Here is a 26,343-nt window from a genome sequence, read left to right as displayed (position 1 = left end):
CTCAGAGAGATGTGTTGACCCGTTAGAAAAAATCTCAAATACAAGGGAGGAAGTGTTAGTTTTTTTAGGAAACATTAAGACAGACAAATCCCCAGGGCCGGATGGCATCTATCCTAGACTCCTCAGGGAGGCAAGAGATGAAATTGCTGGGCCTCTAACAGAAATCTTTGTCTCTTCACTGGACACAGGTGAGGTCCCAGAGGATTGGAGGATAGCAAATGTGGTCCCGTTATTTAAGAAGGGTAGCAAGGATAACCCGGGTAATGATAGGCCGGTGAGCTTGACCTCCGTGGTAGGGAAATTGTTGGAGAAGATTCTTAGAGATAGGATATATGTGCATTTAGAACGGAATAATCTCATTAGCGATAGACAGCATGGTTTTGTACGAGGGAGGTCATGCCTCACAAATTTGGTTGAGTTTTTTGAGGAGGTGACAAAAACGATTGACAAGGGAAAGGCCGTGGATGTCGTCTATATGGATTTTAGTAAAGCGTTTGACGAGGTCCCTCATGGCAGGCTGGTGCAAAAGGTTAAATCTCACGTGATAAAAGGTGAGCTAGCTAGATGAGTGGAGAACTGGCTTAGCCATAGAAGATAGAGGGTAGCAGTGGAGGGGTCTTTTTCCGGTTGGAGGTCTGTGACTAGTGGAGTTCCGCAGGGCTCTGTACTGGGACCCCTGCTGTTTGTGATATATATAAATGATTTGGAGGAAGATGTAGCTGGTGTGATCAGTAAGTTTGCCGACAACACAAAGATTGCTGGAGTTGTGGATAGTGATGAACATTGTCAGAGAATACAGCAGGATATAGATCGGCTGGAACATTGGGCGGAGAAATGGCAGATGGAATTTAATCCAGATAAATGCGAAGTTAGATTCGGTAGATCTAACGTAAGGGGGAGTTATACCATAAATGGCAGAACCATCAGGAGTATAGACACACAGAGGGACCTGGGTGTACAGGTCCACAGATCCTTAAAGGTGGCAGCACAGGTGGAGAGGGTGGTCAAGAAGGCATATGGCATGCTTGTCTTTATTGGATAGGGCATAGAATATAAAAGTTGGCATATGATGTTGCGGCTGTATAGAACGTTGGTTAGGCCACATTTGGAATACTGCGTCCAGTTCTGGTCGCCACACTACCAGAAGGATGTGGAGGCTTTGGAGAGAGTACAGAAAAGGTTTACCAGGATGTTGCCTGGTATGGAGGGTCTTAGCTATGAGGAGAGATTGGGTAAACTGTTCTCCCTGGAAAGACGGAGAATGAGGGGCGACCTAATAGAGGTATATAAAATTATGAAGGGCATAGATAGGGTGAACAGTGGGAAGCTTTTTCCCAGGTCGGAGGTGACGAACACAAGGGGTCACAAGTTCAAGGTGAAGGGGGCAAGATTCAACAAGATGTCAGGGGGACGTATTTTACACAGAGGGTGGTGGGGGCCTGGAATGCACTGCCAAGCAAGGTGATTGAGGTGGACACGCTGGGATCGTTTAAGACTTATCTAGATAGCCACATGAACAGACTGGGAATAGAGGGATACAAACGAATGGTCTAGTTGGGCACATGAGTGGTGCAGGCTTGGAGGGCCGAAGGGCCTGTTCCTGTGCTGTATTGTTCTTTGTTCTTGCGACTACATACCAACAGTGCCCCTAGCAGAATGTACTGGCACTGAAAGGATAAATGACTGAGATAAATACCAGTCTGTCCCACAATGTACATGTGAATGGTTTAACATTACACCTTCCACTCTGCAACAGCAATCTGTGTCATCTGTGTCTGCAAGCTCTGAGGGCTATTTTCACCAAAGAGTGAAAGGGGCTCAAAATAGATGTTGTGCTATTAAGAGATACTTGTTTGAAAGTGTGGACTTAGCTGGCAATTTTAAGGCTAATCGATGATTATCATGATTTAAACTTGTCTGCAGGTGCTGATACTCCCTCTCAACTGCTGATTCGGCATAATTTCTCTAGAGCTGTTTTTGTAATCTGATGTACCTTTAAATAATGTTAGGGAACAGATCAGGAAGCCTAAGGTGTATTATGAAGTTAGACTAGACCCCAACTATTTGCTATTTTTGGCATTAGTATGAGGATCAGATATTTCACTCCAGGTGTAATCCTATTGACAAACTTGGGAGCTTTAATCAAAAAACCTAATGGTTTAACTACATCAGAATGAATCAGCTTAATATTTAACATTTGAACCAAATTTAGACATGACAAGATACAATATTTAACTGCTAATCTTTCTCTATTAGTTCCAATTCAAACAATAGTCCTCTTATAGACTTAAACCCCCTTTTCAAAATCAGTTAGCAGAAACCACAACCTTATATGCTTGTACTTGCCAATATTTCGAGAGCTTTTAGAACATCTCTGGGGAGAGAGAGCGAGTCCCTCTTAAACAGATCCGGTCAGCAACTGCTCTTGATTTTAAAAATGAAACTAAAACACTGGCTTTCCTGCAAGTTTAGCTCCTCCCATTCACATGAATGGGAGGCTTAGCTCCCATGGGAGCTTAGCAAGGAATGGGCGCTTAGCAAGCTTAGCTCCTCCCATTCACATGAATCACATGACTCTGTCAAACAACCTAATCAAACACCTACTCTGAAACCCCAAGGGAAACCTAAGTAAACAAAAATCACTAACTGTTTAAACAAACACATTCCTAGCTAAAATCAGTCATTATCCTGCATTCTCAACATTTGAGCTGCCTACTGCTCAGACAAATTGGCATTATATAAAACACAGCTGACTTTCAAACATACCCCTTGCAAGAAACATGATAAAAATGCATTTCTTAAAGGCACAGTATCATCACAATAGCATCAAAATCCTCAGTTTAATTCTATAGGATTGTTGTTAGGAGGGGGCCAAAATCCTGGAACACCCTCCCTAACAACACTGTGGGTGTCCCTACACCCCAGGGACTGCAGCAGTTTAGGAAGGCAGCTCACCACCACCTTCTGAAGGGCAATTAGGAATAGGCAATAATTGCTGGCCCAGCTAGTGACACCCACAATTCCTTGAATGAATAAACAAAAAAGGATGTTAGCAAAAATGCTCGCCACCAAAATGCTGTGAAGTCCTAGCATACTCACAGATAATCTAAATTGAAGAATTAATGATCTTCTGGGTGTTTGCAGCACAAGCTTCAACTCCTTCACCATGATGGTGTCTTGCATTAAACATGGGCTAAACCAGAATGTTCAGCTTAAACCCGATCCAGGCTCTGTGACACCTGAAATATCCACAGGAAATTGCTTTCATATAGCCTAACTTACCACAAGAACACCAGCACGGAGTCCAGGATCGTATGGAACTCGGAAACATTCTGGAAAACCAGATGATTGGAGTTTCTCAAGTTTGTGTTTTAACTGAGAGATCGCTATAAAACAAAATAAAATCAGAGAATAATCAGACACTTGTCAGCTTTAATGAAAAGAGCACGAACTCTTTACTCCTGAGTCAGGCTTGGCTCAGTTGGTAGAATTCTCAGCTCTAAGTCAGTAGATTCAGATCCCACTACAGAGACTGAGCAGAAACACTTAGGTGGTAATGGTGGTAATGTGGTAATGGTGGGGTGCTGCACTGTCAGAAGTGCCATCTTTCAGGTAGCAGGTTAACCCGAGGCCATGTCTGCTCTGTCAGGTAAACATAAAGCATCTCATGGCATTATTTTGATGGAGAGCAACGGCATTGTCCCTGGTGTCCTGCCCAATATCTATCCCTCAATCGATATCACTAACAAATATACAAATGACCTGGTCATTATCACATTGCTGTGTGTGGGAACTTGCTGTGTGCAAATTGCCTGCTGTGTTCCTACATTCCAACAATGCCTACACTTCAAAATTACTTCATTGGTCGCAAAACCCTTTGGGGTGCCTTGAGGTTGTAAAAGATGCCTTCCTTTTTCTCCCTTTCATTCCTGGTTCACATTGAACTTATTCCAGCTTTTATACTTTTTCTTTATTCACTTTATATCCCAGCCAATACCCCCAGGTATATTTGCTTCCTTCAGTCCAAGTGCAGATGTGAGCACATCAGGAACACAACTTGTTCAGCCTTCATCAAAGATGTGGCTGGACCGTACTAATCACTATTTCCACTTCCAAACACTCACTGCTCCAGGATCATCCTCCAGATTTACAAAGATAACCCCTGGCTTCTTTCCTTCACAATAAGCCATCTCGTGAAACCGGTCTCATCTACACTCTCTTCAGAGAAGATAACCCGGTGCTGCCAGTTGCTTCTGCAAGGCTGCAGAGGTGGGCTCTTTTGTTAGCAGTGTACAATTATACGTTTCAGCATCACCCTGGAACCCAGATATCACATGCAGACCCACTTAGCCGGTTGCCTTTGTCACAAGAGTAGCATCACCACCGGTTCCTCAAGAGATTATACTGGCTCTGTATGTGGTAGACATCTCGCCTGTCTCAGCAAAATACAAAGTTGTGAACAGAGAGAGACCTAACATTGGCAAAAATAAAAAAGATGGTCATGTATGGGTGGCAGGATGAGAAATCAGAGTTGTTAAAACCCAGCAAAGAAATAACCTGCGAAGGCAGGGTGTTATTGTGGGAGGTGAGAGTTATAGTCCCACCCCAGGGAAGACGTCTCCTGTACAAGAATTGCACGACTCTCATCCAGGTCAAAGTAGAATGACGGCCCTAGCCAGGAGTTAAGTGTGGTGGCCCGGCATTAACTAGGAAATGGAAAGGATGGTTGGTCAATGCCCTAGTTGCGAAGCTCAACAGGCTGACCACCACCAGCAAATTGTTTTTAAATTCATTCATGGGACATGGGCATCGCTGGCTGGCCAGTATTTATTGTCCATCCCTATTTGCCCGAGGGCAGTTGAGAGTCAACCATTGCTGTGGCTCTGGAGTCAACATGTAGGCCAGACCAGGTAAGGACAGCAGATTTCCTTCCCTAAAGGACATTAGTGAACCAGATGGGTTTTTCTGACAATTGACAATGGTTTCATGGTCATCAGTAGGTCTTAATTCCAGATATTTTTTATTGAATTCAAATTCCACCATCGGCCATGGCGTGATTCGAACCCAGGTCCCCAGAGCACTAGCTGAGTTTCTAAATAATATAGATTTTGCTGGGCCATTTATGGATCAGATGTTTCTTATACACACACACTCCAAGAAGTTAGATGTGCAGTTGATGAAATCCACAACAGCCATGGTTACCATTGACAAGTTAAGGAAGATATTCGCTCAACATGGCATTTCAGAAGTGGGTGTGTCGGACAATGGCACATCATTCATGAGGAATTCCAAACATTTCTCAAGTTCAATAGCATTTGCCATGTGAGGTTGGCACCTTACCACCCAAAATCAAATGGACTGGCAGAGCAGGTGATACAAACATTTAAGTCAACATTTAAAAAAACAGGTGAAAAAAGCCCCCTTCCTTTATGCATAGCCTGTATTCTATAATCATATAACACCACCCCAAACATGACCACAGGGGTCATGCCAGCTCAGTTACTGATGAGACAACGGTTACTAACAAGATTGGACACTATAGCCCTGAGTTTAGCGGGGAGGGTGGAGGCTAGGCAAGCTTCCCAGAAGGTAAATCATGATTCAGGAAGGAAAAACCGAGTGTTTAAAGTGGAGGATGCTGTCATGGTTAGAAATTTCACAGCAGGCCTGGCATGGCTGGCTGGGAAAATTGTGGAGAGAACAGGACTGGTCTCCTGTGTCATGGAGGTACAAGGCTGCAGGCTTAGGAAACATGTGGAGCACCTGAGGAGGAGAGCAGTAATGGCGACCGCTGCAGATAGTTCAGGGATGCCAGCCCTGGTTACTGGGATTTTGGTGGAGAATGTTGGGCCGGAGCAACCAATGGCTGTGGAGACTGAGGAGTCAGAAGCTGCCCAAGAGCCACCAGGATTAATGAGCCTGCCTTTCTCATCTGTCCAGTCTGGCCCTTTAAATGTAGTTGCGCCTACCACCAAACAGGCACTCTAACAGAGCCAGGAAGTCTCCGGACAAACGCCTTTGGTGAGTTTTCCGGTGTTTTTTCCTGATATCCTATTTATATAAGAGCTTGTTGTGTGCCTATCTCACCCGGTTTTTTGTTTCTCCTTAGGAGTGTTTCAAATTTTAGGGGGAAGGAGTGTAGTACAGTGGCCCTTTGGAGTGGGGGGGGGACATTTCCTGAGGGCAAAATGATCAGCGAGAACCCTATGGATCTTCTCCACAGGAAACTGAGTCAATCGGGAGGAGGGTGCGTACCGCAAGCCAAGGAGGGACTCACAGTTGGAGTCAGGGAGTCAAGCAGAGCAGTCACATTTATAATCTAATCTGACCTGTTGCATATATTTCTTCTGTTGGCAACAAAGCCTTGTATTGTTAAATCCACATCAAGTCGCCCGCAACCTGTTACACCCACCATATATATTTGTTGCTGAAATTGCATGCAATGCCTTTACCATCTCCATATTGAATACAATTCCAAAGCTCTCCTGACCAGTTTCCCATCTTCCATTCTCCATAAACACCAGCTCATGCAAAATTCTTGCCCATTTCCAATCGAGCACCAAGTCCCTTCCAACTGTCACTCTGCCTTTGTTTACCAACATTGGCTCCCAGTTCCACCTGCATATTACATTTAAAATTCTTTTCCCGTGTTTAAATCTCTTCATGAACTTGCACCTTCCTATCAATATTTGCTCCTCCAGACATACAATTACCACCCCCCCCCCCCCAACTCCTCCCCTCCCACCACCCCATCCTGGATTCTGGCCTCTTGTGTAGCCCTCAATCCTTCCCTCTACTATTGGCAGCCTTGGCTTCAACTGCCTAGGCCACTGAATGCACTGCCTTAGCCCCTCTACCTCTTCAATGCCCTCTCCTGGCCTCAGACACACCTTACAATCCACCACTTTGGCTAAGCTTTTGGTCACCTATCATATCTCGTTCTTTTGTATTACTGAATAGTGACGCATGTTGTAAAAGCTTTTCATCTTCCACTCATCAGGACAATTCACAAGATTACCAAACGTAATGGACACAACAATTTTTACTGCGTGAAAAGAGAGTGCTGAATGGTTGGCAAGTGGACTCTGGTTGAGGCATTGCCATGGAGAACACACCAGTTAATTGATGACTGACAGTTAACTGCCAAATTTTGTTGAAATTCAAACCAGGCAGGTGGACTCTGATTGGTCAAGGCATTGTCCTGGGGAGTGAACCAGACAATGGCTGTCACCCAATTTTTTCAGTTATGAAATGTTCAGAGTTTATTTACTCACCAAATAAAATCAATAAAGCTAGATCTATATGCATAACAGCAAATAAGCCATCTCTGAAACTACAATGGGGGTGATTGTCCAGTCCTGTTAGCTCCATACACAAATCCTGCTGGGCCACCGAATTTGGCAAGGGACCTGAAATGGGATTTGCGTCGGGTGTTAAATAGTTTCCGGTGCTCCGGCCCATTCTACCTGGCGCGGTCAGGATCTCACTCAGAAAGAACAGGAAACTGATCCAAACTCATTTGCATTGATCATATTCCCAGTGGTGAGATTGAAGTCGAATGCAGTGGCTTCCTGTTTTCCTCCCCCACCACCACAAGCCTGCAGGAAGTCACCCGAGCGCCAATCAGTACTGGTCCCTAAAAGTGAAGACCAGGTGCCATGGAGTAGCAAAGAGATATTCTGCACTCACCTCCAGGATGCACATGGGCAGAGAGTCTGCTGCCAGGGTGCAGAGCAGGGTCCTTTAAGGGAGCTGGGGGTTGGGAAGGAGAGGTTTGGGCTGGGCTAGAAGGGTTCAGGTCAGGGATCTCCCCTGGAATAATGACCACATGGCTAGTCTTCTCTCCGTATCTTTTAAAAGCTTTGGACAATCTCTCAGCATGTCAGTGTCAAAGATCTGTGAGGTTGCAGCGGCTAGTCCTCTCTCTGTAGCATTCAAAATTTTTTGAAGTGCTTTGTTCACATTCCATTTCATGCCCTATTTTATTTTAGAACCCTCTTGAGTGGCAACTCCTGATATTGGTGGGATTATCATTGTTGATTCATATTGCCCTTCATGTTCCATTAACTCTGAAATACTTCCTAGAACAAACTGAAAAAGCACTAGTTGTACAGTCTGAGTTCATTTTCTAAAGGGGATTTTTTTTCTACTCTTATGCCTGACCATTGTGCCTTTACTGGAGGCTGATTTTAACCAATACAAACAGCTTGCACAACTCAGAGATTACAGTGCAAGGATTCTTCAATGAGCCCTTCTCGCAGCCACTGTTGAATTCTTTGCATAGATGTGACAACACGTCGGATGTCTTGGAGGTCACTGTAGGCCCTCGGTGGTCAGGGACATGGCTGGACAGTGTCCTGGCACTGCCCTGGCACACTGATGTCCCGAAGACCTGATGCCAGCGAGGTTGGAGTTGGATCACCCTGATGCCTGCGTGATGTGGTTTGGGGAGGCATTTAGTTGGGAGGAGGGTGGGAGTTGCCCCTCTGTGGTCAAGGGTTGGGGGTGCTCCCCTTGTCTGCAGTGGGATGCAATGTCCATTGAGGATGAGGGGGGAGCTATCAAAAGAGAAAACGCTGGAAAATCTCAGCAGGTCTGGCAGCATCTGTAAGGAGAGAAAAGAGCTGACGTTTCGAGTCTGGATGATTCTTTGTCAAAGCTAAAAGGCATAGAAAGTGAGAGATATTTATACCGCAGGATGAGGTAATGAAAGATGAGTCATAGCCACAGAAACAAGGGGAAAGGCTGCTGATGGCAGTCCATAGAGAGAATAAAGGGTGTGAATGGCCAAACGGCAGAGAAGCTGAAATCGGAGCAAAGCCCTGCGTCATATTGCCTTGCGTTATATTGACAGCTTCCAGTTCGCAGGCTCTAACCACCTCCTATTCACCATGGATGTGCAATCTCTCTACACCTCCATCCCACACCAGGATGGCCTGAGAGCTCTTCACTTCTTTCTTGAAAAGAGGCCTGAACAATTCCCATCCACCACCACTCACCTCCACCTGGCTGAACTTGTTCTATCTCTCAACAACTTTGCCTTTAACTCATCCCACTTTCTCCAAATCAAAGGAGTAGCAATGGGTACTCACATGGGTCCTAGCTACCCTTGTCTTTTTAATGGGGTATGCCAACCTGGGTCCCCTCCCACAACTCCTTTACCGGTACATCGATGACTATTTTGGTGCCGCTTCATGCTCTCGTCCAGACCGTGAAAAATTCATCAACTTCGCTTCCAGTTTCCACCCCTCCATCGCCTTCACCTGGTCCATCTCAGACACTACCCTTGCCTTCCTTGACCTTTCTGTCTCCATTTCCGGCAATAGACTATCTATCAATATCCACTACAAGCCCAGTGACTCCCACAGCTATCTGGACTATAGCTCTTCACACTCTACATCCTGTAAGGACTCCATCCCTTTCTCTCAAATGCCTCCGTCGCATTTGTTCTGATGATGCCACTTTCTAAAGTGGTGCTTCTAATATGTGCTCCTTTTTCCTCAACCATGGATTCCCGCCTACAGTTGTCGACAGGGCTCTCGACAGCATGAGGTCCATCTCCCGCGCCACGACCCTCACTTCCTCCCCTCCCTCCCAGAACAAGGATAGAGTCCCCCTTGTTCTCACATTTCACCCCACCAGCCTCCGCATGCAAAGCATAATCCTCTGCCATTTTTGCCAACTCCAAACACATCTTCCTTTCACTCCCTCTCTCAGCATTCCGCAGAGTCCATTCCCTCCGGGATAACCTAGTCCACTCCTCCACTATACCCGACACCACTCCCGTCACTCATGGCACCTTCCCATGCAATTGTAGAAGGTGTAACACCGGACTCTTTAGCTCTTCTATGCTCACCATCCAAGGTCCAAAACACCCATTCCAGGTTAAGCAGTGTTTCACTTGCACCTCTTTCAATTTGGGTCTATTGCATTCACTGCTCCCAATGTGGTCTCCTCTATATCGGAGAGACCAAGCGTAAACTGGGTGATCGCTTTGCTGGGCACCTTTGGTCTGTGCGCAATCAGGACCCTGACCTTCCCCTTGCTTGCCATTTTAACACACGATCCTGCTCCCGTGCCCACATGTCTGTCCTTGGCCTGCTGCAATGTTCCAGTGAAGCTCAACGCTAACTGGAGGAACAGCATCTCATCTTCCGGCTGGGCACTTTACAGCCTTCCGGTCTCAACATCGAATTCAACAACTTCAGATATTTAGCTCTACCCCACCTCGACCCCTTTGTTTTCATTTTATTTCCGTTTTTACTGTTCTCTACCTTTTATTTCTTTATTGTCTTTCTTCATTTTTCTTCACCCCCCTCCACTCTTTCCCTCTATTATATTCCCCCTTTCCTTATCTCTTCCCCCCTTTGTGTACCTTTTCCTCCTTTTTCTCAATTTTACCTCTCTCCCACCCATCTCCCCCCTCCCCCCCACATCTTCCTGTGTCACAGTTTACCCTCTGATTTCAGCTTCTCTGCCATTTGGCCATTCACACTATTCTCTCTATGGACTGCCATTAGCAGCCTTTCCCCTTGTTTTGTGGCTATGACTCATATTTCATTCCCTCACCCTGCTGTATAAATACCTTCCACTTTCTCTGCCTTTTAGCTTTGACAAAGGGTCATCTGGACTCGAAACATCAGCTCTTTCCTCTCCTTACAGATGCTGCCAGACCTGCTGAGATTTTCCAGCATTTTCTCTTTTGGTTTCAGATTCCAGCATCCGCAGTAATTTGTTTTTAGGGGGGGGGGGGGGTTATCACTTTACTTTGAGCTCCTTAGAGATCAGGGCCTCTTTAAAAAGGGGTCCCAATCTCTGAGGAGCGTCTTTAGGTCCCGCAGATCTCTTTAGCTGTGCAAATCACCCCAACCTGAAAAAACCATCTAGCGTGGGTGGATTACGATCAGGATCGTACTGACCCACCCAACAGGAATAGCACAGTGATTCCCGCCAGAGACACACTTAGAAAGATTTTGGGAGAATTGCACCCAGTGTTTCCAGATAAATGCAGGAATATTTCTCCACCAAAATGCAGTCAGTGGAGGATAGTTCAATACAATTCTGTGCATACAACCAAATCACCTGCCAGTCACCAGGCGCTATTTACTGGGGGGAGGGAGTCATCCGATCATCTCCATTCTGACTGGGACTTGTGGAACCACCCAATTGCAGCCAAAAATGTATGTACATACCTTGAGCAGAAATGTCATACTTGTCAGCTGTGACGTTCTTTATCTCCAGTGTGACTTTGTGAAGAGCTTCCATCACCTTGACCTGTTTCATGAAATCCATCAGCATGGCTGTCCCACAGCCTCGGAGGTAAGCCTCCAGAATGACGGCGTAGCGCTGGCGATAGTGCATCGACTCAGCCACCTCGCTTCTCAGAAACCAGAACAGAAAATGTCCAATTCGTTTACTCTAGTAAGAGGGCAAAAGTAAAAAGTCAGGAAAGAGAAATTCATTTCTGGATATGTTTTGAGAGGGGAGAATATCAAAAACATTCCTCCAATCAACAAAGGGAGAATTTGTACTCACTCTTAATGCTCGTTTGAGAAGAAATCGAGCTAGGGCACTGTCATGGTAGGGCTCAAACTTGACTGCCTGAAATCAGTTTAATTTAATATATGAATAAACACGCAGGTTTCAAGTAGGGACACAAAGCAATAACATCTAGCACTTTTCTATTTGTTAATGATGTGGGTGTCACTGGCTAGGCCAACATTCCCATGCGCTTGGGAAGGGGTTGTCTCGAATCGCTGCAGTCCATGTGGTGTAAAAAGGTAAAGTCGGCATAGTCCTAGATGACCATAGGCCAATCTCCCCTTTGAGGGGCAGAGCTGACAGGTGGTGATTTAACCTGCGGATCAGGCAAGGGGCAAGGTTGAGAAGGCGGGACCTTCATGAATAACCTTGCAGCTGTTGGTGTTCTCATGCATCTGCATTTTGTCCAACACCTAGAAGAACAAATGCACCTTTTTTCTTCTAGGTGTTGAACAAAATTTGACACTGAGCTACAAACAGACATTAGGACAGGTGGCCATAAGCCTGGTCAAGGAGACAGGTATTAAGGAGCATCGTAAAGGAGGGATGAGAAATAGAGAAATAGAGAGGTCTCGGGATGGAATTCCAGAGGTATGGATGTGGAAACTGAAGACAAAGACACCAATGGTGGGGTAGAAGGAACTTGTTGATGCGTTGGAGGTCAGAATCGGAGAAGCACAGGGACCCTGGGGCGTTTTGGGCTGAAAGAGGGTAAGAGACATGGTGAGGGGTAAGACCTTGGAGGAATGTGAACTGAGAATTGTAAAATCGAATGCTGATAATCTAGCTGACAATATGGGTTAACAAGGCAGGACACAGCTGAATTGTGGATTCAGCAGCTTTGGGGAAATAGTTACAAAAGCCAGGGACGTGGGGTATTACAGTGAAGAGTGTATTTTTTAAAAACTCTTTCATAGGACGGGAGCATCGCCAGCAAAGCTGCATTTATTGCCCATCCCTAATTGCGTGAAAGTGGTGATGAGCTGCTTTTTTGAACCATTGCAGTCCATCTGATATTGGTCCACCCACAGTGCTGTGAAGGAGGGAGTTCTGGGATTTTGATCCAGCAACAGTAAAGCAACAGCGAGATATTTCCAAGTCAGGATGGTGAGTGGCCTGGAGGCAAACCTGTAGGTTGTGGTGTTTCCATCTGCTGCTCTTGTCCTTGGTGGTAGAGGTCACGGGTTTGGAAGGTGTTGTCAAAGGGGGCTTCTTGAGTTCCTGCAGTGAATCTCACTGCTGTCACTGCATTATGTTAAACAGACTACCCTCTCAAAGCAAATCAAGTTAGCTGTAGTTGTTAGCATATCTTCACACCCATACTGTTCATTTTACCCTTTGGGGATTAGTGGGGAAAGGAGTTCCGAGCTATTTGCCCATTGAACTGCGTTGATCGCTCCTTCCGAGGTCAATAAGTCATGGCCTTGGACTCAAACTCGAAGCTTCTGGTTCAGTAGTAGGAGCACTACCCACTGTATCACAAGGCCTCAATCAAGGTAGTCAGAGACTGACACTGCCTTCCCTTAACAAGTCGACTGGATTAATCAGTGCCTTTCTAAATGACTGATGTATACTGTCTCGGAGAATTTTTTCCACTAAATTGCGCACTGTCTAGGTTAGACTGGCTGCCCTGTATTAATGATTCAGCACTCCTTTGTTAAACAATGGTACAACGTTAGCAATTTGCCAGCATCCAGCCTTAAGCCAGAGAGAACTGAAAAATGGTGGTTGGAACTTCTGCTATTTCCTCCCTTGCTTCTGTTAACAATGGTGTACATTTCACCCGGGCCCCGCAGCAATATCCCCACTTTCAAAGACGCTAAACCCCTTAATATTTCCCCTCATTATTCCCCTCTTTCACAAAGATGGACTTAAAATATTTATCAAGATCCGTTGCCTCCACCTTTCACCTCCATATGCAAATTCTGCCTTACTCTTTGTTTAGTTTCCTGTTACTCATTATTTGACTTTAAGACACCCTGGGTTTTCAGCAATTCTACTTACTAATAAATACCTTGTGCTACTCCTGCTACTTCACTAACTTCCTGTTGAATTTCACTCCCACATTTTCAATATTCCTCCAGTTTAAAGATTAAAGTTTATTTATTAGTGTCACAAGTAGGCTTACATGAACGCTACAATGAAGTTACTGTGAAAATCCCCTAGTTGCCACACTCTGGCGCCTGTTTGGGTACACTGAGGGAGAATTTAGCATGGTCAATGCACCTAACCAGCACGTCTTTCAGACTGTGGGAGGAAACAGGAGCACCCGGATGAAACACCGGCAGATACAAGGAGAACATGCAGAATCCACACAGACAGTGACCCAAGCCGGGAATCAAACCCGGGCCCTGGTGTTGTGAGGCAGCAGTGCTAACCACTGTGCCGCCCAGGCTTTTTGCCTGATAGAGCTCTCAATATCTAATACAAGCTTCCCTCTTTTTATCTTCTCCTTTTCTGTATGCTTCTTGGAATCATGGTGTGGGGTGCGGATTTAGGGGTGAATGGTGGCATCCTAGGTTTGGGAGTCCCATCAGTTTTCTTTCCAGAGGCATATTTGTTCTGAACCCTCTCTATCTTATCGAATCTTATCCCACTGTTCTGATATCCCCAAGTAGCTGATCATAGTCTACCATTGCCTAAATTACACTTCAGCTTAGTAAAATTGGCAATACCCAATTTGAAACTTTCACTCTTGGTGTATCTTTGTCCTTTTCCATGAATATGCTATCTCCAACCAAATTATGATGAAAGTGTGAATAGTAGAGTGTGTCAAAGAGTGTTACTGTGAGAATGTGAGGTTTATCAGAGTGTTATTGTGAGAGTGTGAGGTTTATCAGGGAGTGTTATAGTGAGAGTGTGAGGTTTATCACAGTGTTCTAGTGAGAGTGTGTGGTTTATCAGAGAGTGTTATAGTGAGAGTGTGAGGTCTATCAGAGTGTTATAGTGAGAGTGTGAGGTTTATCAGAGTGTTACAGTGAGAGTGTGTGGTTTATCAGAGAGTGTTATAGTGAGAGTGTGAGGTTTATCAGAGTGTTATAGTGAGAGTGTGTGGTTTATCAGAGTGTTATAGTGAGAGTGTGAGGTTTATCAGAGTGTTCTAGTGAGAGTGTGAGGTTTATCAGAGAGTGTTATAGTGAGAGTGTGAGGTCTATCAGAGTGTTACAGTGAGAGTGTGAGGTTTATCAGAGTGTTCTAGTGAGAGTGTGAGGTCTATCAGAGTGTTATAGTGAGAGAGTGAGGTTTATCAGAGTGTTCTAGTGAGAGTGTGTGGTTTATCAGAGTGTTATAGTGAGAGTGTGTGGTTTATCAGAAAGTGTTCTAGTGAGAGTGTGAGGTTTATCAGAGTGTTATAGTGAGAGTGTGAGGTTTATCAGATTGTTATAGTGAGAGCGTGAGGTTTATCAGAGTGTTATAGTGAGAGTGCGAGGTTTATCAGAGAGTTATAGTGAGAGTGTGAGGTTTATCAGAGTGTTATAGTGAGAGTGTGAGGTTTATCAGAGTGTTATAGTGAGAGTTTGAGGTTTATCAGAGTGTTATAGTGAGAGCGTGAGGTTTATCAGAGTGTTATAGTGAGAGTGTGAGGTTTATCATAGTGTTACAGTGAGAGTGTGTGGTTTATCAGAGTGTTACAGTGAGAGTGTGAGGTTTATCAGATTGTTATAGTGAGAGTGTGAGGTTTATCAGATTGTGACAGTGAGAGTTTGAGTTTTATCAGAGTGTTATAGTGAGTGTGTGAGGTTTATCAGATTGTTATAGTGAGAGTGTGTGGTTTATCAGAGTGTTACAGTGAGAGTGTGAGGTTTATCAGATTGTTATAGTGAGAGTGTGTGGTTTATCAGAGTGTTATAGTGAGAGTGTGAGGTTTATCAGAGTGTTACAGTGAGAGTGTGAGGTTTATCAGATTGTTATAGTGAGAGTGTGTGGTTTATCAGAGTGTTATAGTGAGAGTGTGAGGTTTATCAGATTGTTACAGTGAGAGTTTTTGTTTTATCAGAGTGTTACAGTGAGAGTGTGAGGTTTATCAGAGTGTTATAGTGAGAGTTTGAGGTTTATCAGAGTGTTATAGTGAGAGTGTGAGGTTTATCAGTGTTCTAGTGAGTGTGTGAGGTTTATCAGAGTGTTACAGTGAGAGTGTGAGGTTTATCAGAGTGTTACAGTGAGAGTGTGAGGTTTATCAGAGTGTTACAGTGAGAGTGTGAGGTTTAGCAGTGTTCTAGTGAGTGTGTGAGGTTTATCAGAGTGTTACAGTGAGAGTGTGAGGTTTATCAGTGTTCTAGTGAGTGTGTGAGGTTTATCAGAGTGTTACAGTGAGAGTGTGTGGTTTATCAGAGTGTTACAGTGAGAGTGTGAGGTTTATCAGAGTTTTACAGTGAGAGTGTGAGGTTTATCAGTGTTCTAGTGAGTGTGTGAGGTTTATCAGAGTGTTACAGTGAGAGTGTGAGGTTTATCAGTGTTCTAGTGAGTGTGTGAGGTTTATCAGAGTGTTACAGTGAGAGTGTGAGGTTTATCAGAGTGTTATAGTGAGAGTGTGAGGTTTATCAGAGTGTTACAGTGAGAGTGTGAGGTTTATCAGAGTGTTACAGTGAGAGTGTGAGGTTTATCAGAGAGTTATAGTGAGAGTGTGAGGTTTATCAGAGTGTTATAGTGAGAGTGTGAGGTTTATCAGAGTGTTACAGTGAGTGTGTGAGGTTTATCAGAGTGTTACAGTGAGAGTGTGAGGTTTATCAGAGTGTTATAGTGAGAGTGTGAGGTTTATCAGAGTGTTACAGTGAGAGTGTGAGGTTTATCAGAGTGTTACAGTGAGAGTGTGAGGTTTATCAGAGAGTTATAGTGAGAGTGTGAGGTTTATCAGAGTGTTATAGTGAGAGTGTGAGGTTTATCAGTGTTCTAGTGAGTGTGTGAGGTTTATCAGAGTGTTACAGTGAGTGTGTGAGGTTTATCAGAGTGTTACAGTGAGTGTGTGAGGTTTATCAGAGTGTTACAGTGAGAGTGTGAGGTTTATCAGAGTGTTACAGTGAGAGTGTGAGGTTTATCAGAGTGTTATAGTGAGAGTGCGAGGTTTATCAGAGTGTTACAGTGAGAGTGTGAGGTTTATCAGAGAATTATAGTGAGAGTGTGAGGTTTATCAGAGTGTTACAGTGAGAGTGTGAGGTTTATCAGAGAGTTATAGTGAGAGTGTGAGGTTTATCAGAGTGTTACAGTGAGAGTGTGAGGTTTATCAGAGTGTTCTAGTGAGTGTGTGATGTTTATCAGAGTGTTATAGTGAGAGTGTGAGATTTATCAGAGTGTTATAGTGAGAGTGTGAGGTTTATCAGAGAGAGTTATACTGAGTGTGTGAGGTTTATCAGAGTGTTACAGTGAATGTGTAAGTTTTATCAGAGTGTTACAGTGAATGTGTGAGGTTTATCAGTGTTCTAGTGAGTGTGTGAGGTTTATCAGAGAGAGTTATACTGAGTGTGTGAGGTTTATCAGAGTGTTATAGTGAGAGTGTAAGTTTTATCAGAGTGTTACAGTGAGTGTGTGAGGTTTATCAGTGTTCTAGTGAGTGTGTGAGGTTTATCAGAGAGAGTTATACTGAGTGTGAGGTTTATCAGAGTGTTACAGTGAGAGTGTGAGGTTTATCAGTATGTTACAGTGAGAGTGTGAAGTTTATCAGTATGTTACAGTGAGTGTGTGAGGTTTATCAGTGTTCTAGTGAGTGTGTGAGGTTTATCAGAGAGAGTTATACTGAGTGTGTGAGGTTTATCAGAGTGTTACAGTGAGTGTGTGAGGTTTATCAGTGTTCTAGTGAGTGTGTGAGGTTTATCAGAGAGAGTTATACTGAGTGTGTGAGGTTTATCAGAGTGTTACAGTGAGAGTGTGAGGTTTATCAGAATGTTATAGTGAGAGTGTAAGTTTTATCAGAGTGTTACAGTGAGTGTGTGAGGTTTATCAGTGTTCTAGTGAGTGTGTGAGGTTTATCAGAGAGAGTTATACTGAGTGTGAGGTTTATCAGAGTGTTACAGTGAGAGTGTGAGGTTTATCAGAGTGTTATAGTGAGAGTGTGAGGTTTATCAGTATGTTACAGTGAGAGTGTGAGGTTTATCAGTGTCCTAGTGAGTGTGTGAGGTTTATCAGAGTGTTCTAGTGAGTGTGTGAGGTTTATCAGAGTGTTATAGTGAGAGTGTGAGGTTTATCAGAGTGTCCTAGTGAGTGTGTGAGGTTTATCAGAGTGTTCTAGTGAGTGTGTGAGGTTTATCAGAGAATGTTATAGTGAGAGTGTGAGGTTTATCAGAGGGTTACAGTGAGAGTGAGAGGTTTATCAGGGTGTTATAATGAGAATGTGAGTTATATCAGAGTGTCCTAGCAAGGGTGCAGGGCATAACTGTGGTATGGTGAGGTTGTAAGGTACATCAGCCTGTCGCAGTGACTGTGAACTCTTGCAAGGAGTGTTAGAGTGAGATTGTGGGACATATCAAAGGATGTAATAATGAGCTGGTTCTGTATGTTCAATCTAATCTTCCTTTGCTCCTGTTTTATTATTGATAGTTGCTGCTTAACAATTGTCTGAAGGCTTCTCATTCAACTTAAATCCCACTTTGTCTGCAACACGAGGGAATAAACAAAGGAAGATCATTCCTTGTGTAATAGGTAGAATTGGAATGCTTGAAACCATTTTCAGTGTATTGTATCTGGCTCCAAATTGATTCTGGTCACCCCTCAGGGTGCTGCCATTTGCCAGAGTCTTGTTTTTAAGCACCAAATTAATTAGCAATTCAACATGTATGATAGCTAGCGGAGAGAGACAATTATAGGTGGGTACCAAGATGAACCCAGTTCCAGACTCATCCAAGATCTCCACACATTTCCCTCCAGGGCACTGGGCAGCAATGGTTGACTTTCCTCCTCTTCTGCCTATGGATAAAATACAACAGTGTCTGCTGATATAGCTCTGACTGGTTAAGATTTGGGGCCTTGTGGTTTTAATGGTTTAATGATACACAAATTATCTATATCAGATTGACAGTGGCATAGTGGTATTGTCGCTGGAGTAGTAATCCAGTGACCCAGGGTAATGCTCTGGGGACCCGGTTCGAATCCTACCACGGCAGATCTTGAAATTTGAATTGAATAAAAATCTGGAATTAAAAGTCTAATGTTGACCATTGTCGATTGTTGTAAAAACCCATCTGATTCACTAATGTCCTTTAGGGAAGGAAATCTGCCTTACCTGGTCTGGCCTCCATGTGACTCCAAATCCTCAACAATATGGTTGACTCTTAAATGCCCCTCAAGGGCAATTAGAGGGATGGACAATAAATAGTGAAAGGATTCGAGTGCAGAAGCAGAGATGTCTTGCTGTAATTTCACAGGGCCTTGGTAAGGCCACACCTAGAATATTGTGTGCAGTTCTGGTCTCCTTATCTGAGGAAGGATATTTTGTTATAGAGGGAATGCAGAGAAGGTTTACCAGGCTGATTCCTGGGATGGCATGACTGACAAATCAGGAAAGATTGAGTCGGTTAGGATCATATTCGCTGGAGTTCAGAAGAATGAGGGGGGGAATCTGATAGAAACCTATACAATTCTAACAGGACTAGACTAGACAGGAAGGATAGATGCAGGAAGAATGTTCCTGATGGTGGGGGTGTCCAGAACCAAGGGTCACAGTCTAAGGATGCAGAGTAGACAGTTTAGGACAGAGATGAGGAGAGTGATGAGCCTGTGGAATTTGCTACCACAGAAAGTAGTTGAGGCCAAAAAATTATATGTTTTCAAGAAACAGTTAGATATAACACTGGGGGCAAAAAGGATCAAAGGATATGGGGGAAAGGCAGGATCAGACTATTGAGATGGATGATCAGCCATGAATGGTGGAGCAGGCTCGAAGGGCTGAATGGTCTCTTCCTGCTCCTATTTTCTATGTTTCTATGTAAATTCTGGCCCAGCCAGTGAAGCCCACATCATAAAGAAACTGTAGACTTACTGCTTCACTCCCCCCACTGTGTAAATGGAAGGTTAGTTTACCTGGACCAGCTGTAAGAGATATCGTAGCACCTCACTATTGTCAAGGGTCTCCAGCTTTCGAATGGCCAGTGCCCGAACCTGCTCATCTGAAAATCGGCAATCCAGTAGCTGCATTGCAAGTCCCACATCCAAGGCACTGCTCTCCCAAACGTCCTGTCTGTGTAAAAGCTGGTGGGTTTTCAGCACCACCTCCTGTTGCCCCCATTTCACTGAGCTAAGAAATTTGGGGTAGGCCTTAGGCTGCCTCAGGCATTCGTGTTTGAAATGCCACAATAATTCTTTGTCCTCTATGGTCAGTGGGTTCAGGGGGTCAGTGCTGATGATCTCTTCAAACTGTTTGCGTAGCTGACTGTGCATCTCGTGCCCTGACCTCTCAATCTCAGGGTCAGAGGTTTGACAGCTTCGCGGAAGGGCAATTGGGTAATTGTATCTGTCCAGCAGGATGCAAATGGCCATGGAGGTCTGCTTGTCGGGATTGGTTGCTGATGTGAGCTTGTCAGCTTCAATAGTGCCCTGTTCTTCACCTTTATCGGGAATCTTCCACATGTGAAGCACGTACTCTCCTTGTCGGAGTAGAGATCGATGGTCAATCACCAACAGGTTGACATAGTACAGCATGTGGTTCTTACTCTTGGTATCCCACGTGTTATCATCCTGTGATTGGAACGCAGCCTTTGCACCTTGTGCCGGCGCTTTACCACAGTAAACCTGAAGATTCAGTCTTGCCCCTCTGGACAGATCCTTGACTTTAATATCAAATTCAAGCCAAACATTCCAAAGGACTTCTTCAGTAAAGGCTTTTGTAGAAGTCCTTTGTTGTGCAAGCACTTGCTGCCCATGCAGTATACTCGCCTCCACAAAGACGGTAAGTTCTGTGTTTCTTGGGAGCACAGGAATATCAATCCCTATAACCTTGATTCTGAACTTCCTGTCGCAATCCCAGAGGGATATGGTAAACACTTTGTCATGATCTCTTCCTTCCAGGGTTAATTGCTCATGTGATCCAGTGACCCCTGTACAGTCGTCCACAAGAGGCCACTCTTCCTTCTGAACTTCATCCAGTGTTGGGTCTGGGGGTAGATCCAGGACAAAATGAATTTCCTCACCATTCTTCAGGCAGCTTCTTACCCAGTGGAAATCCTTGATTGGGTTGTTACCAACTATGTAATCCTCCCTGCCACAGACCCTGAGAACAAAGTCCTCCTCGTTACGGTTCTCAGCAATTTCTAGCAGCCCCTTTTTGTTGGCCATCTTTTTGAAGAAGTTCTTCAGAATGCTTTGTGGTGTCTCATCGATGGAAACTTTTATAGTCAGGCTTGTGGTTCCCCTGTGAATAATTATGAAAATGTTATTACTGTAGATCTTACTCAGCAGATATCCAGGCAAGGGCTTTGAGATGATCCAGGGGTCCATTGAGTAGAGTTTTGCATCCCTGGTGGACACTTCATTCAGCTGAGGGGTGATCAGTTTCCGTCGGGTAAATTCTAGCTCGTCATCATGGACATTGCTCACGTCAGTGACATCGTAACCAATTAGGTAGTTCAGGTCATTTTGCAACTGCAAGGATTCCCTAGAGGCTTTTGTTTTCTGGACCAGGTGAATCTTGCCGTTGCTTTTCTGCAGTGCCTTCCAGTAGTTGATGCAGTCCAGTGTTTGGATCACTTGGTGTTTGTCATATATCTCATACCACTGCCCCTTCTTCTGGTACATTAACTTGAACTGGTCCGGGCTAAGCTTCCGATAGAAATCCGGGTAAGCACTGATCCCACCAGCTTTCACCCAAACCTTCGCTTTTAGTTGCTCCACTGTGTAATTCCCAGCCACCTCCAGGGAGACCTTCTCATGTACATTATTGAGCTTGTTGCGTGTGGGTAAGACAAACTCAATGGCCAGCTGCTCCAGAGAATAGTACTGCATGTTCCTGCTTGTGTTGGCTCGCATCTTCCGCCTTCGCCTTCTGTTGTCCTCTCTCATGACAATAGGAAACTCATCATTGTCATTCTTTGGCTGTTCCATGCCAGGGGTAACCTGTTGAGGAAACATAGCACAGAGAAAAAATGTGTTCATGTGATACAGTGCTGAAGAACCTTTGGATCCCTGGGACATGAAAAAGAAAAGAAAAATAACTTCTTATTGCTACTTTTTAATGAATTTTCTGCTGAACCAAATAAAAATGGCTGTTACAAGTCACATGACCACAGGGTTGGCCCTTTGTTCTAAGAGATAGAAGAACAAATTAATTCTTCACTCCATCTGTGGAGTCTCATTGTTCAGACCCCTGAAAGCAGGAAAAGTGGAGACAAACTGCCTCCTCCAACTGAAACTACCGCAAAAGCTCAAAAGTCACCATATTGGAAAAGATGCTGTCAACCATTTTGTCTCTCTGTCCCTCAGTATCTTCTCCCTAATTTTGTAATCAATTCCCCTCACAATTACTTGCTGTACCTGTGTGCTAACCTTTTACAATTCATGCACTAGGACACCCAGATGCTTCTTCATTTCAGAGCTGTACAATCTATTCTTCCTGCTAAAGTGGACAATTTCACATTTGCCCACGTTATACTCCATTTGAACAAAGAAAAGTACAGCACAGGAACAGGCCCTTTGGCCCTTGGACCTGTGCTGATCATGATGCCCTAACTAAACTAAAAAAAACTTCTGCCCTTACTCGATCCATGTCCCTTTATTCCCTCCATATTCATGCACCCATCCAGATGCCTCTTAAATGTTGCTAATGTGCCTGCTTCCACCACCTCTGGCAGCGCGTTCCAGGCACCCACCACTCTCTGTGTGAAAAATTTCCCCCACACATCTCCCTTAAACTTTCCTTCTCTTACCTTGAACCTGTGCCCCCTTGTAATGGACACTTTCACCCTGGGAAAAAGCCTCTGACTATCCACCCTGTCTCTGCCTCTCATAATGTTGTAGACCTGTATCAGGTCTCCCCTCAGCCTCTGTCTTTCCAGTGAAAACTATCCTAGTTTATTCAACCTCTCCTCATAGCCAACACCCTCGAGACCAGGCAACATCCTGGTGAACCTTCTTTGCGCTCTCTCCAATGCTTCAACGTCCTTCTGGTAGTGTGGTGATCAGAATTGCACGCAATACTCCAAATGCGGCCTAACCAAGGTTTTATATAGCTGCAACATCATTTCCCAACTCTTGTACTCAATGCCCCAGCAAGCATGCCATATGCCTTCTTAGTCATCCTGGCCACATGCATTGCCACTTTTAGGGAATTGTGGACCTGCACACCCAGATCCCTCAGTATGTTAATGTTCCTAAGGGTTCTGTCATTTACAGTACAAATCACACCTAAATTAGATCCTCCAAAATGCACCACCTCGCATTTGTCCAGATTAAACTCCATCTGTCATTTCTGTGCCCAAGTCTCCAGTCTATCTATATCCTGTTGTATCGTCTGACAATCCCCGGCACTATCAGCAACTCCACCAATCTTCATATCATCTGTAAACTTACTAATCAGACCACCCACATTTTCCTCCAGATCATTTATATATACTACAAACAGCAGAGGTCTCAGCACTGATCCCTGCAGAACACCACCAGCTACAGATCTTCATTCTGAAAAACATCCTTCCACCGCTACTCCCTGTCTTCTATAACCAAACCAGTTTTGTATCCATCTAGCCAGCCCACCCCGAATCCCATGTGATTTTAGTTTTTATACCAGACTGCCATGCGGGACCTTGTCAAACGCCTTACTAAAGTCCATATAAACTACATCCACAGCCCTTCCCTCATCAATTATCCATGTCACCTCTTCAAAAAACTCAATCAAGTTGGTGAGACATGACCTTCCCCATACAAAACCACGCTGCCTGTCACTAACTAGTCCATTTTCTTCCAAATAAGCATATATCCTGTCCCTCAGTATCTTCTCCAAAAGCTTCCCCATCACTGACATCAGGCTCACCAGCCTATAATTTCCTGGATTATCCCTGCTTCCTTTCTTAAACAAGGGAACAACATTGGCTATTCGCTGGAACCTCGCCTGTGGTTAAAGAGGATGTGAAGATATCTGTTAAAGCCCCAGCTATTTCTCCCCTTGCCTCCCACAGTAACCTGGGATAGATCCCATCCAGCCCTGGGGACTTAATGCAATTTAGGATACTCAACACTTCCTCCTTCGATATATTGACATTCTCTGGAGCGTTCGCACACCTATCCCTGACCTCAACATCCGTCATGTCTTCCTCCTTGAATACCGATACAAAATACTCATTAAGGATCTCACCCACTTCCTGTGGCTCCACACATAACTTTCCTCCATTGTCCTTGAGTGGACCTACTCTTTCCCTTGCTACCCTCTTACTCCTAATATATGCATAAAAAGCCCTGGCATTCTCCCTGACCCTGTTTACTAAAGACATTTCATGGCCCCTTTAGCCCTCCTAATTCCACGTTTAAGTTCCTTTCTACTTTCATTATACTCCTCAAGGGCGTTGTCAGTTTTTAGATGCCTCTTCCTATCGAATGTCTCCTTCTTCCTTTTAACTAAGGTTACAATTTCCCTTGTCATCCATGGTTCCTGAATCCTGCCATTTCTATCCTTCATTTTTGCGGGGACATGCCTGTCCTGCATTTCAATTGACTGGCCTTTAAAAGCCTCCCACATGTTAGATGTGGATTTGCCCTCAACTAGCCACTCTCAATCCACATTCCCCAGTTCCTGTCTAATTTGGATGTCATTGGCTCTCGCACAATTAAGCACCCTCACCGGAGGGCCACTCTTGTCCTTATCCATGACTACCCGAAATCTTATGGAATTATGGTCGCTAAGCCCAAAATGCTTCCCCACTGAAACATCGATCACCTGGCCGGGCTCATTCCCCAGTGCCAAGTCTAGCATGGCCCCCCTTCCTGGTTGGATTGTCAACATACTGTATCAAAAAGCCCTCCTGGACACATACAAAGAACAAAGAACAATACAGCACAGGAACAGGCCCTTCGGCCCTCCAAGCCCGCGCCGCTCCCCGGTCCAGGATTGAATCCTGAATCCAGGATCCCCGCCCAATTTTCCAGCCTATCTACATCCTAATATCGTATCCACCGAGCTGTCCCTCACAGCTACGATGCTTTGTTCATCACAACCTATTAACTCACCCCCACCCCCCCATTCCAGACCATGTGATCTCCAGGGAGAGGCGAAAACCCAGAGTGAAAACCCCAGGGCCAATATGGGGAAAAAAAAATCTGGGAAATTCCTCTCCGACCCCCTGTGGCGATCGAAACAAGTCCAGGAGATCACACTGGCCCTGATCAGAAAATGCTTCCCAACCCTATTCATTTCCACTTCTGCTTTACGAACACCATCTGAGTTCCCTGCCCCCGAGACAGGTTCCCAACTATCCGCAGTCTAACAAATCTAACAACATCTAACAAATTGCTCTCGATCCGAGCCCCTGGCTGTAAGGGAGGCCCAGTCAATATGGGGGAAGTTAGAGTCGCCCATCACAACTACTCTGCTTTTTTCACACCTTTTCAGTATCTGACTACGAATCTGCTCCTCTGTCTCCTGCGGGCTGTTGGGAGATCTGTAGTACATTCCGAATATTCTTCCTATACCTTGACTCCACTCATAATGCCTCACTACAAGATCCCTCCAATGTGTCCTCCCTCAATACAGCTGTGATCTGCTCCTTAAGCAGCAATGCAACTCCCCACCCCTTTTGTTTCCCCTTCTGTCCTGTCAAAAACAATGATATCCCGGGATGTTATGTTATGCCAGGTCTTTACCCACTCACTTAACCTATCTATATCCCCTTATAACCTCCTTACGTCCTCTTTACAACTTACTTTCCTACCTATCTTTGTAACATCTGCAATCTCATTTTTCACTTTTAATTCCCGAGACTCACTTTCTATAGGATCAGCACTCACGTTATTAACTCTAGTTGAGTATCTACTGAAACTCTATCTATATTTATAACTCTAGTCATATTTTTCTTATACTCTAATTTTTCCTTCCTTATTAATTTTTTGTCATTCTTTGTTGTTGATTATATCCTGTCCCATTTTCTAACCTGCATGTGATTTTTCTTTATGTTTGATGCGACCTTTAGCCTTTTTAGCTAACCACCGATGGTGGGTCCTCCCTTTGGAATTCTTCTTTCTTGTTGCAATGTGTGTCCTGATACATCTCTCTTGACCTGTTGTTCAAAGAAACTACCCTGAAAACATACTATGAACTTCACTACCTTTGCCCATCTGATTTTTCCACTCTATATGTAGATTAATAACCCTCCCACCCCTCATTATCATCACTGGACCTTTCTGATAAGCTCCAAATATTTGCTCCTTTATACTCTGTCCTACCGTCTGGTTACAACGAGAGGGCCTGTACAGTACACCCACAAGTGACTTCTTGCCTTTATCATTTCTCATCTCTACCCACACAGCTTCTACATTCTGGTTTCTTGAACTCCAACATGCTGATAAAATCATTTATTAATAGAGCCATCACCCCGCCTCCCAAACCACCCACCACCCACCACCCTCCCCCATCCCCCACCCTCCCCCATCCCCCACCCACCACCCTCCCCCCCCGCCCCCCGGGCAGCTTTTTCTTGCTTCCTGCCCTACCTAAATATCCCGAACCCTTTAATATTCAGGAGCCAATCCAGGTCATCCAGCAGCTTTGTCTCTGAAACACTACTTCAAAGAAATGGCCAATATTTGTGAGATATTGCTTCACTTGAATTGGCTTCTGCGTTTCCTCTTACATTACATCAGTGGCTCAGACTGTATCCCTTCTCCGTGTATGGAGTA

At 44.6% G+C, this 26,343-nt stretch overlaps 1 protein-coding gene across 1 annotated transcript in view; it reads right to left on the bottom strand.

The window, feature by feature from the left end:
* The window catches only part of pik3cg (phosphatidylinositol-4,5-bisphosphate 3-kinase, catalytic subunit gamma), a 55,377-nt gene that overhangs the window by 25,406 nt on the left and 3,628 nt on the right, over positions 1 to 26,343 (bottom strand). Inside the window, exons 2-5 of the mRNA XM_078225894.1 lie at positions 19,552 to 21,579; positions 11,536 to 11,601; positions 11,193 to 11,418; positions 3,283 to 3,386 (exon numbers count right to left, since the gene is read on the bottom strand). Of these exons, the coding sequence (XP_078082020.1) occupies positions 3,283 to 3,386; positions 11,193 to 11,418; positions 11,536 to 11,601; positions 19,552 to 21,567 (2,412 nt within the window). The 5' untranslated portion in view covers positions 21,568 to 21,579. The remainder of the gene's footprint in view (positions 1 to 3,282; positions 3,387 to 11,192; positions 11,419 to 11,535; positions 11,602 to 19,551; positions 21,580 to 26,343) is intronic.

The sequence above is a fragment of the Mustelus asterias genome, chromosome 12 (assembly GCF_964213995.1).
Source record: "Mustelus asterias chromosome 12, sMusAst1.hap1.1, whole genome shotgun sequence".
NCBI classification, from domain to species: domain Eukaryota; kingdom Metazoa; phylum Chordata; class Chondrichthyes; order Carcharhiniformes; family Triakidae; genus Mustelus; species Mustelus asterias.
Note: the sequence above shows the minus strand (reverse complement) of the source record. Positions and strands in the feature narration are given on the sequence as shown.